The sequence below is a fragment of the Dendropsophus ebraccatus genome, chromosome 14 (assembly GCF_027789765.1).
Source record: "Dendropsophus ebraccatus isolate aDenEbr1 chromosome 14, aDenEbr1.pat, whole genome shotgun sequence".
In the NCBI taxonomy this organism is placed as follows: domain Eukaryota; kingdom Metazoa; phylum Chordata; class Amphibia; order Anura; family Hylidae; genus Dendropsophus; species Dendropsophus ebraccatus.
In genome coordinates this window covers 27,507,287-27,520,493 of record NC_091467.1, presented here as the reverse complement: position 1 = coordinate 27,520,493, position 13,207 = coordinate 27,507,287, and the positions used below count along the sequence as shown (strand labels likewise).

Here is a 13,207-nt window from a genome sequence, read left to right as displayed (position 1 = left end):
CACTATCTTACCATATGCCTTAGGGGCAGTTGTTCTCCCGGGACCAGAGGGGTATCTTCCACCATATTGGCTGCCATTTCTACATCTACAGACTCCCAACTGTGGGTGCGCGCGCTATCAGGAGTAATTGGATGCCTAAATTTCTCAGGGTCCACCGGTCGGAGTGTCTTGACCATGCACAAGCAAGGTGCCCAGTAGGAACAGCTAGAGAGCCTCTGTTATGCACCCTTTAGGCAGTTCAGCCTTATGTTATGTAAGCCCACCTGGACAAAGTTTTAAAGTTGCGCCATGTTGAAAACAAGTAACGTTTAAGAAATTAACGTCATTAACGTCAATACACCATGTATGTTGCCGTAAGACTGCCTATTGTTATGGGGGGTTTAGTCTTTTTGTGGTTTAGTATGTAAAAACACACCACTACTGTGTTTGCTACTCCCGTCTTTTATAAAGGATCATGTTTGGTGACTATTTTATGCAGAGACTCTAATGGATACTACATGCTATGTACTAGGACCTCAATCTACAAAAAGGGACTTCTTATTCCAAGGACACTATACAGAACCAGACTCTTGTTTACAGGTGTTTATAGGACAACTATAATATGGAAGCTGTGTCAAATGACTCTTAAAAGTTAAAGGACTACTCTATATATAATGGGCGCTAATTACAAGTGCAGTGTTGTGCTGTTTACAAGTGCTTTATCAAGGACTTTAAGAGTGTTTCTTATTGGGCAGAAGTCCCTTCCACATTATAACTTATGTTTCAATTTATTGTACTATTTATGCCTACTGCAATTTATTTGTGAATATTCACTTACAGTATGCTGCTGTTATTGGGACGAAGTGTGGCTGTCTTCCAAACTCCACGTCCAGGTCAGCATCTGGGCCTGGAAATTATTTTCTGCCACTTGGAGGGGACTCAGGTAAGCTTGATGGCCTCATTGGTTCTGCTGCATGCTCAGTATGGCTTGACGGCCTCAGTTGGACTGCTGCACACTGGGTACTTGGAGGGGGCTAAGGCAAGCTTGATAGCCTCAGTGGGACAGCTGCGCGCTGAACTAGCCTGATCCAATCTGGGGAGATCTCAAGTGCACAGTTCATGCAAGACAGCCCAGGAATTTACAGAAAATGGAGGCTTTTTGCCAAGAAGAATGGGCAACTTTACCATCTGAAAAAATAAAGACCCTCATTCATAATTACCACAAAAGACTTCAAGCTGTCACTGATGTTAGAAGGGGCAATATACATGGTATTAGGAACTGGCGTATGTAAACTTTTGACCAGGGTCATTTGGATGTTTTTGGTTGTCATTATGATTTACAGTAGTTTGACAATAAATGGCTTCACCCAACCACTTACCATACGTAGAAAAAAAATTTGTGTTATCATTCATATGCTCCGAAAAAAGGTCAAGAAAGTAAAAATTCTACGGGGGATATGTGAATTTTTGAGCACAACTGTATACTTTATAATTTTACACTAAAGGCAAGGGCTTCCCGGACATTGCTAATAGTATATATACAGCCCTTGCTGCACAATACTAGAGCAATGTAATAGGCTCTGTAAACGAGCGCCAATCATTACATTGCTGATCGGGCCGTGTATTTAGGCCCTTACTGTGTGTACAATCAATAAAACAATGAGGACATAAAACTAAAACTGGACATGGTCTAGTGGACCTCGGAGTTTTGAGTATCCCTGGTGATACCTGATATATAAACTGCAGTTGTAGTTTTTCCCCAGTGATATTAATTCAACAACAAGAGAATAATCATCAAATAGGGAGACATGTAGTTTGAAGAAATGTGCTACACCTTTAGTTTACTATAAAGAGAATAGTATACAACAAGTCTTGTTCTGGTGACAGGTCAGCTGTAATCTATATATAGCTTGTGTGGTTAGTTTAAAAAGTTGTTGAACTTTAGACCCCATGTAGAATACCAGAAAAGTCTGTAAAAGTCAACAGATACATAGAGATGGAATAGCTGACCCTTACCTAATATTGATTTTTGTATTTCATTAGAACTATTAAGCAATAAGTCTACACAAGCACTGGTCACATGTAGTATCTATCCAGCCTTTTTTTCCCAAAATGTTTTTTTTTAACATTTTAGAAATAATAATATTTCTATAAAATTATGGACAATTCCATAATAAGGACCTTAAATGTTTAGAATAGGTATCAAAACCAAAGGTGATAAATCTCTACTAATGGGGTTATCCAGCGTTACAAAAACATGGCTACTTCCCCCCTCTCTTGTCTCCAGTTCAGGTGTGTTTTGCAATTAAAGGGGTTATCCAGCGCTACAAAAACATGGCCACTTTCCCCCTACTGTTGTCTCCAGATTGGGTGGGGTTTTGAAACTCAGTTCCATTAAAGTAAATGGAGCTTAATTGCAAACTGCACCTGAACTGGAGACAACAATAGGGGGAAAACTGGCCATGTTTTTGTAGTGCTGGATAACCCTTTAAGCTCAATTTACTTCAATGGAACTGAGTTTGAAACCCAGCCCAATCTGGAGACAAGAGAAGGGGAAAAGTAGCCATGTTTTTGTAGTGCTGGATAACCCCTTTAACTCTAATCGGCATGCTATTTTATACCACCATAGTCATGCAAAAAAAAAAAAGATAAAAACATTCAATAAATCACCTGATTTGATCCAAGAACAAGCTCAAAATATAACCTGGCCCAGACACCGATGTGCTCAGGAAACAAGGCAAAGATGACGTAATGGATTCCAAACAGGGGAATGAGGAGAAGGGTCGATTTAGCTAGTCTCCTGTGAAAGAGAAAAAAAATAAAAAAGAATTATTCATCATGATCATGAATATGGAAAAAATAAATCTCTTGATCCATTGTAATCTGAAGATCAGAGGATAGAGGGAGCCCCTCCGCTGTACCAAGGAGCTGTAAGGTGTGAGTTCAGCTCCTGAGTCCACTCCTTCCAAACAAATATTAAAACAGAATATAGCACTGAAGGCCATCAGCATGGGATCTGTGATGGTCTGATCTCTGGGATCATCACTAGAGATGAGCGAACCTGGAGCATGCTCAAGTCCACCCGAACCCGAACTTTCGGCATTTGATTAGCGGTGGCTGCTGAAGTTGGATAAAGCCCTAAGGCTATGTGGAAATCATGGATATAGTCATTGGCTGTATCCATGTTTTCCAGACAGCCTTAGAGCTTTATCCAAGTTCAGCAGCCACCACTAATCAAATGCCGAACTTTCGGGTTTGGATCGACTCAAACCCGAACCTGGTTCGCTCATCTCTAATCATCACCAATCAACAGAATAAAGCATTTTGTCTCCTTCATTGATACATCAATGTCTGTTGTGGCTGGGTACCCCCCATCGATCACACATTAATGTTACGTGCCATACAGGACAATGTGCCATACAGGCAATCTCATGGGGTTTTGTATGACCTATAGATAGGGAATAGTGATGAGCGAATAGTGAAATATTTGAAAATTCGATATTCGTACGAATATCTCCCGAATATTCGAATATTCGATCCCATGAAAGTCTATGGGAACAAGTATTTGATTATTGAAAAACATGTATTCGACCACTTGGAGGTAAAAAACGGAAGCTGGGGGATTTGAACGCTTATCAAATAGTTTTCGAATATTCAGCGAACTATTTGATAATATTCGATAGATCAAATACCTTACTATTCGATCGAATATCTATTTGATCGAACAGTATTCGCTCATCACTAATAGGGAATGCTCAGTGCAAGTTTGGCTCCAACATGAATTAGGTGAACGTGTGCAGAACTCCCCCTTTTCACAGGTACCCCAATGTCAGACCAGGCCTAGAGCAGATGCTTATAAGTCAATGAAGGAAGTAATGTTGGAATGTAAATACGTATTTAGCAGATATGGCTCTGTAACAGAACATTTGCCTATTATCAAAGCAGTGACAAGACAGGTATTAAAAGATTCACTTATCTTTAGTAGCAAACAAAGCAGAAGGAACAATCCGAAGGTCACCAACACCACCATCATAATTATTCCTACACACATCCCTGCCCATAACAATAGTAAAATTTGAGAAGGTACTTCCAGTCATGTAGAAGACTATATCCGTGCCTCTGCACAACTAATAATGTGCGGCTCAGCCATTTTAATTCACCTGTCAGCATTGAAATGGTTAAATGGGCGGCCCAGGCAATCGGCGATAGCAGCCAGGAGATGCCATGTATAGAAAGGGTTTACGTTGTGACCCCTCTCTATACTCTCCTACCAGAGCCATGATGTACGACACACGCCATGGTGCCTTAAGGGGTTAATTGTGTTGCCTTAGCTTTGGTTTATATTATTAAAAGCATTTTCCAGGCTTAGAAAAACATGGCCACTTTCCTCCAGAAACAGCACCACTCCTGTCCTCAGTTTAGATGTGGCTTTTGGAGCTCAGTTCCCATACTTGCAATGTAATACCGCATACAACCTGAGTTCAGGGGCGGCGCTGCATGTGTAAGACGGTAGATCCATTTTGTAATCCTGGATAAACCCTTTAATGTGACATGTCTGACCACATGGCATTCATGAAGGGATTTTTTTTTTGTTTTTATGGGGTATCTAAGCAAGTTGTGACCTGAATTCTTCTGCCGTTCGGCCATCTGTTTCTGCTCGATCGCTCTTCTTGTTATGTATGTTTAGAAATGAAGACTGGATATGTAAAATACCTCAGAATTACTCACATGTACTGCTGCTTGTAGTTCTTACTGATATCCGGACAACGTATTTTCTGCAGGAGAATTCTGATCACATTTAGAAATATGATGAAATTCAGCTAAAGTGGAAAAGAACATATGAAGAAATAATATTTCAGCTTTATTCCTGATTTTGGGACAGGATGGAGCTATCTGAAATCTACCTCTGCCATATTACCACTCATGGGCTTTATTTTCCATCGCTCAGTCACCAATGGGACAAATGTTCTCCCCCTTGCATGCACGGCCACCGCTCCATTCAATCTCTATGGGGCCTCTGGACGTTGCCAGTCGGAGAGCTGTTACTCCTTTCCCTGGACATTTGAACTTTACTGTCAGAATCAATAGAGTTCCCAGGGGTCTGACCCCTCCACTCAATTAGTAATTTCCTATCTTGTGGATAGAGGATATATTTTGATGTAACAGCCAGTATAGGGCTCTTTGCTTTCACCAAGTTTGGGAACTGCAGGGTTGCTCTAGCCCTGGTCCCCATTTACCAGCTTTGCTTAAAGGAGAAGTCCGGCCAGACCCATTTTTTTAGTAAATGCTGGGAAGGGGGAATATAACAGAAATAACATGCTCTTACCTCCCCCGCTCTAGCAATGGTGGCTGCATACCGCCGCTCCAGGTCCCCGGCTGTTCCTGGTCTGAGCGGGGACCCGGGTTGCAACGTGTGAGGTCCGCTCAGCCAGTAAGCGGCCATAGTGGGGTCGCGTCTCGGTCCCTGACATGACACATCATGACCCGGTTCCTGCTCAGACCAGGAAGCTGCCGGGGACCTGGGACTGGAGTGGCGGTATACAACCACTTGCTAAAAAAAATTGGTCTGGCCAGACTTCTACTTTAAGCACTGCTGCATACACAGCGCTAGTGACAGAGAGCTCCCCTAGTGCATTATAATTATATATATATATATATATATATATATATATATATATATATATATATATATATATATATATATAGCAAGAGGAGGCTGTCTATCTCTAGCACTGTGCCAAGTGGGGGCCAAAGCATGAGAAACCCTGCAGTTCCTGATGCAAGGATTGGTTTCAGTAGATGCAGCTACTGTATGTTGCAGCAAGCTTCCAGGTTTGGGGATATCACAGGCCCACTCAGTTAGTGATATCAGTGGCTGAGGTGGGACACTACTGCGGTCACGGATTGGCTGAGTGTGCCTTCATGACCCCAAACCCAGCAGCCTGCTGCAACAGAGGTCAGAGCTGCATTAACTCGGAGTCGACAGAGGAGCAAGAGATGGGTTCTGTATTTGCTTCTTACCTCCCTGGACACTGTGAAAAATTACTTTAATCAAACTCATCATGTCATTCACTTAATCTGCCAGTGGCTTCAATGTTATGGCTGATTAGTGTATATACAGCTTTTGGACAGTATATAGGTCAGTATTATACATAAGCATTTGTAAGATAAACCAGAAGTGGTTCCAAAACACAGAATATGTGCAGACATTTCCCTTACACTTCTTTCTCTTTGAAGTTTCGGCTCCCACTAACTACTGATATAACAAAATATAGCAGAAACAACCAGCACTGCATTACATGTGGATTTAAACCTCTACCCCCCTCTTGTGGTCAGTAGTGGAAATGCTCTAAGCTCCCCTTATCACTGACTACATACAAGCTCCTACATGCAGTATAAAGGCAGAAGTTCTGATAATAAATATTAGGGAGCTGTTAGCATAAAATATAATAACAAACCATAATAAATACCACTAATATACACAAGGCATCTGTCTTTTTACCAGTTTGTACTTACAAATATTGCAACTAGGATTGGAGTCTTGATTATCCACCAGTAAATGTTTTCATAGTCATCCCAGCACCTATGACAACCATTATATAGAAATGTCACACACACATATATATATATATATATATATATATATATATATATATATATATATATATATATATATATATGTCAAAACATGATAGAAAGGCATCATATAATATAATAATAACTTAAAGGGGTGTTCTCATTTCTCCCGAGGATGTGATGCAGCAGTGCCAAGCTGGATGCGCACAGATGTGTCTCTTATCTGACATAACACACACCAATCTAAGCCCTGGAGACATGTGGGATGTTAAAGGGAGACATAGATCATGTAAAATGATACTTACCAGCTCCTGTCACGGCCTGACCACCACTCTTATAGCTGAAAGCGGTGGTTGGGATCCTAGACAGACGCTATCAACATGACAGCGAGAGAAAAATTTAGACTTCCTGACTCTTGGATCCCACCCAGAGCAAATGAGTCCGACATCTAACATGCCAAACCAGGGATGTAGCTAGGGGTTCATCCTAGGGGGGCGAGTGAGTCAAAGGCTATATTCTACTATCTATCTATCTATCTATCTATCTATCTATCTATCTATCTATCTATCTATCTCCTATCTGTCTGTCTGTCTGTCTGTCTGTCTGTCTATCTATCAAACAAAAGCAAAATAAGCAGCACAGGAACCAGACTTCAGTGGTGCCAGCAGACAGTCTTGACCAAAGACTAGGATAATATATGTAGGGAAATTCCTCAGCACTGCAATTTCTGTGAAAAAATAAGCGTGGGTTTATTAAACTAGTGCATAATACAGCATACCAAACAAGACGCAACGTTTCAGCAGCATCATGCTTGAAAATGGCGGTGCGATGCTGCTGAAACGTTGCGTCTTGTTTGGTATGCTGTATTATGCACTAGTTTAATAAACCCACGCTTATTTTTTCACCGAAATTGCAGTGCTGAGGAATTTCCCTACATATCTATCTATCCATCCATCTCCTTCCTATCTATCTATCTATCTATCTATCTATCTATCTATCTATCTATCTATCCATCCATCTCCTTCCTATCTATCTATTTATCCATCTATCCATCCATCCTCATCTATCTATCTATCTATCTATCTATCTATCTATCTATCTATCTATCTATCTATCTATCTATCTTTTCTACAATATCTATCTATCTATCCATCCATCTCCTATCTATCTATCCATCCATCTCCTATCTATCTATCTATCTATCTATCTATCTATCTATCTATCTATCTATCTATCTTTTCTACAATATCTATCTATCTTCTATCATCTATCTATCTATCTCCTATCTATCTATCTTCTATCATCTATCTATCTATCTATCTATCTATCTATCTATCTATCTATCTATCTCCTATCTATCTATCTATCTATCTATCTATCTATCTATCTATCTTTTCTACAATATCTATCTATCATCGTTCTATCATCTATCTATCTCTTATCTATCTATCTATTAGTGATGAGCGAATAGTGAGATATTCGATATTCGTACGAATATCCCGCGAATATTCGAATATTCGATCGAATATTTGATCCCAGTAAAGTCTATGGTAACAAGTATTCAAATAGTGAAAAACATCTATTTGACCATTTGGTGGGTAAAAGCGGAAGCTGGGGGATTTGAACACTTATAGACTATGTATCGAATATTTGCGGGATATTCGTACGAATTTCGAATATTCGAATATCTCCCTATTCGATCGAATATCTATTCGATTGAACAGTATTCGCTCATCACTACTATCTATCTATCTATCTATCTATCTATCTATCTATCTATCTATCTATCTATTTATCTTCAGTGGTGCCAGCAGACAGTCTTAACCAAAGACTAGGATAATATATGTCGGGAAATTCCACAGCACTCCAATTTCGGTGAAAAAATAAGTGTGGGTTTATTAAACTAGTGCATAATACAGCATACCAAACAACTTCCATCAAGCTTGAAAATGGCGTTGCGATGCTCCTGAAACGTTGAGTCTTGTTTGGTATGCTATATTATGCACTAGTTTAATAAACCCACACTTATTTTTTTACCGAAATTGGAGTGCTGTGGAATTTCCCTACATATCTATCTATCCATCCATCTCCTTCCTATCTATCTATCTATCTCCTATCTATCTATCTATCTATCTATCTATCTATCTATCTATCTCTCTTCTATCTATCTATCTAAAATAGTAGGGTGGCAAAATCCCACACACCTAGCCCTTATCTCTACTTACTTTATCTGTTGTTGGACAGTTGGGAGGCTGCCATATACTTTATACAATAGGCTGAAGCTGCTGGCGTGTTTAGCTGACTTTAGTGTAAGGTGTATAGACACCTTTAGCTATAGTGGATCTGGTTGGGCTTTGGTAACCAAACAGGGTCGTGTTATGACCTGAGATGTCTTTCTTGCAGCTATTGGGACCCAGTCACTTGTGGGTTACAAAGTTACCCTATTCAGATGCCATGCAGTCGGCAGAGGGGGTGATCCGGCTGCGATCCGCACTAGGACATGTCCTATTTTTTTGCGGTGTGGGGCGCAGCACGGATCATGTGTATAGCTACATTCACTTCAATGGTCCCTAAACTTTTCTGTGATCGCGGATTCGGTCATCCGGACATGTGAAGGCAGCCTAGGGGGAGGTAAAAGACTGCAGGCACTCTGGGTGGGGGAGGGGAGATAACACACTGGAGGGGGCACTGTTGGGGCACAGATGGGACACATTTACTGCATGTTGCTGTTTAGGGGGTAGATGAATAAAAGAAACAGCCATGCTGGATTGAGCTCTGCACAGGGGAGCGGGGCAAAGTTATTGGCAGAAAACAAACTTAAAACCAGTTACCTGAAGCTGCTGCATGTACAAAGATGTCCAGGCTCCAGCATCAGGAGGGGGGCGCTCTGTACTTCCCCTCACTCAATCCGCCCACTACAATTTACAGCACACAGCAGCCTGACAGCCACCGCTCCCTTGCCCCCCCCCCTAATTTCGCTACTGCATCTCACTCCTATATCATCTGTTGGTGAGAGTAAAAGACCATCATACAAAACTTCTCACTAACACATATAGAAAACTTAAAGGGGTATTCTAAAGAAAGTTTTTTGTATCATACTATGCTCAGGACATAGATAAATAGAATAAAACTATACTTACACACTCCCAGTGGCGTAACTAGGAATGGCTGGGCCCCATAGCAAACTTTTGATTGGGCCCCCTCCCAACTGACCACTAAGCTGTTAAGTGTAGTCATAACTGGTGTTCTTTCAGTTAAAGGGACATTTTCAAATCCTGGGAGGCCTGCTTATGTTGTAAATAATGACAGCTCTGGGGGCCCAGTGTATCGCAGGAGCAGACCTCGGGTCCCCCTGATGCGGTGGGCCCCATAGCAGCTGCTATGGCTGCTACAGTGGTAGTTACGCCCCTGCACACTCCCTCCTCCACTGCTGCCTCCATGTTAGTTGCCCACCATGCTGCACTTCTGTTTGTCTGTGTTGTACAAGTCCCTTACCACACGGCAGCTACAGTAGTGTCCTGCCGTATACAGTACACTTATTTGCTGAGAGGGAAGGTTTGTGTGACACAGACACAAAGGAAGTGTGGCGGAAGACCAACATGGAGATGGAGGTGGAGGAACAATGTGCTTAGGTATAGGTGTAGACTTTTTCTTATTTAATTGTCCCCTGAGTACAGTTAAATCCAAAATGTTATCCAGAATAGAGAAAGACTCTATTTTTTAGGGTCTGGTGGAGGATTTAAACTAAGGAGGTCTGATCTAAATAGGGGGCAGTCATGGGGGTGTTAGGTGCACTGCTAGGGGACAATCTTAAAGGGGGGGTGCACTGCTAGGGGCCAGCCGTAGGGGTTAAAGGGAACCAATCAGCAAAATTGTGCTGATTAAGCTCCCAGGGATGCTGCACAGACCTTGCAGACATGTCTTTGCTTTTTAGCGCGCTCTGCGGGGTCGATAACAGGTAAAGGACCCATTAGAGGCCACTTTGTCAGTCATCCTCACCAGGCCCGGACTGGTAATCTGGCAAGCCGGGCAAATGCCTGCTGGGCTGGCCGGATTACCAGTCCGTGGGCCGCTCGGGCTACAAAAAAAAAAAAAAAAAACATTATTAAAAAAAATCATGGCTGCAGACATCTCCTGCCGCTGCGGCCCGCTCCGCTCTGTCAGCTCGGCCCGCTCCTGCCACCGCAGCCCGCCCGTCGTGCTCGGCCCGCTTCTCCAATCTAATCAACGTGGAGGAGGAGCGTGGGGCCGCTGCGGCCGGCTGTAGTGCACGTACAACGCATGCGCCACTTCCGGCCAGCCGCATTGGACCCACGGCCGAGCGCGATGGACGGGCTGCAGTGGCAGGAGCGGGCCGAGCTGACAGAGCGGAGCGGGCCGCAGCGGCAGGAGCTCTACTTCGGGCAGTCTGCATTAGGTCAGTGTGTGTGTGTGTGTGTGTGTCAGTGCCCCCCGAAACATCCCCCCAGTCCGCGGCCCCGGTCGCTGTGGCCTCTTGAGGCCAGTCAGCCTCCAGCCACCACTGCCTCATCGACTCCGCCCCCCCTCCTCCCCGTGGCCTCCGGCGCTCTCTGCGGCTGGTCTGCCTCTTTAGAAGAATGGCTATTGAGAGACAGGCAGCGTGATGCACTCGGCCACGGAGGCTCACTGCTCCACTCCGGCGGCGCCAGCACTTCTCTCCTCTCTTGTTCGGCTGCAGCCGTGTGACGTCAGCTGTTACCTGTCTGCCCCCGAGCAGTAGAGGAGAGAAGTGCTTGAGAAAGGCAGCGTGAGGCTGCTGAAACGTCGCGTCATTGGAGTGCTGTGTTATGATTTGCTGTAAATAAAAGCTTTGAAGTTTTTCACCGTTACTCGGGTGTGCCGTGGACTATCTCAAAATAGATAGATAGATAGATAGATAGATAGGAGATAGATAGATAGATAGATAGAAGATAGATAGATAGAAGATAGATAGATAGATAGATAGATAGATAGGAGATAGATAGATAGATAGAAAGATAGATAGATAGATAGGAGATAGATAGATAGATAGATAGATAGATAGATAGATAGATAGATAGATAGATAGATAGATAGGAGATAGATAGGAGATAGATAGATAGATAGATAGATAGATAGATAGATAGATAGGAGATAGATAGATAGATAGATAGATAGATAGATAGATAGATAAAAAAAATAGAACACGAGGACGGCACTCCAGTAGTGTATAATGAGGATTTATTCACCCAATCACAAACAGCGACGTTTCGACTCTAACATGAGTCTTTCTCCTATAATGAGAAAGACTCATGTTAGAGTCGAAACGTCGCTGTTTGTGATTGGGTGAATAAATCCTCATTATACACTACTGGAGTGCCGTCCTCGTGTTCTATTTTTGCTATCCGGAGGAGTCGGGGGTCGACTTTTATGGGACGTGCACCCACCAGCTTTAAGCTATTTTGACTTCAAGCCAGCACAGTGCCGTCCATCCACCACTTTCTATTTAGATAGATAGATAGATAGATAGATAGATAGATAGATAGATAGATAGGCAGATAGATAGATAGGAGATAGATAGATAGGCAGATAGATAGATAGGAGATAGATAGATAGATAGATAGATAGATAGATAGATAGATAGATAGATAGATAGATAGAAGATAGATAGATAGATAGATAGATAGATACAAAGCAATGGTCCGCAGCACACCAGCATAGGTCAAAAAAGTATTTATTACAAAAAGTGCAAATTACAAGGAAGCAACGTTTTGATTTTCTCTCAAAATCGTTCTCAAGCTTGAGAACGATTTTGAGAGGAAATCGAAACGTTGCTTCCTTGTAATTTGCACTTTTTGTAATAAATACTTTTTTGACCTATGCTGGTGTGCTGCGGACCATTGCTTTGTATCTTCTGGGATCCAAAGCCGAGGGACTTACTCTGCACAGCACCCGCTACATTCAATCCGGAAGTGCGGCTTTCTCATACGATAGATAGATAGATAGATAGATAGATAGATAGATAGATAGGAGATAGATAGATAGATAGATAGATAGATAGATAGATAGATAGATAGATAGGAGATAACGCAGTGTAAAAAATAGTATATAAGTGCAGCAAAGGAGATTCCACGTTTCGATAGCCTCACGCTATCTTTTTCAAGCAGTACTGCGGATTTTTCTTGGATATAGATAGATCCAGTATGAAATAGATATCTAACAGCTCATCAGGTATATTGGATTGCTCATACATGTAGCATGTAACATCCAACATGAGAACATAAGCAGCCCTCACCCTGTAATGACAAAAAATTTTATTACGTATAAGGCTTTTACATGTAGGCAGAGATAGTCTAGGTAAAGATGTTATTCAGGATTTAAAAATACATAGTTGCTTTTTTCCAAATACAGTACCATCCCTGCCCATAGGCTGCCTATGTTATTACAACTTGGCTCCATTCACTCACTGGAACTGAGCTGCAATACCACACAACACAACCCGAGGACACAGTGTTAGGCTATGTTCGCACAGCCATCGGCAACAACGGCCGTACTTTGCACGTGTGGACTAGCCTGCTGTTTTTCTATGGGATCCCAGCCGGAGCATATACACATGGCATACGCTCCGGACGGTATCCCAAGCGACGCCGCAAAGAACTGACATGTCAGTTTT

At 42.3% G+C, this 13,207-nt stretch overlaps 1 protein-coding gene across 1 annotated transcript in view; it reads right to left on the bottom strand.

The window, feature by feature from the left end:
* LOC138771975 (vasoactive intestinal polypeptide receptor 1-like) overlaps positions 1–13,207 on the bottom strand; it is a 61,636-nt gene that overhangs the window by 8,484 nt on the left and 39,945 nt on the right. Inside the window, exons 9-11 of the mRNA XM_069952020.1 lie at positions 6,496–6,562; positions 4,708–4,799; positions 2,650–2,779 (exon numbers count right to left, since the gene is read on the bottom strand). Coding sequence (XP_069808121.1) covers positions 2,650–2,779; positions 4,708–4,799; positions 6,496–6,562 — 289 coding nt within the window. The remainder of the gene's footprint in view (positions 1–2,649; positions 2,780–4,707; positions 4,800–6,495; positions 6,563–13,207) is intronic.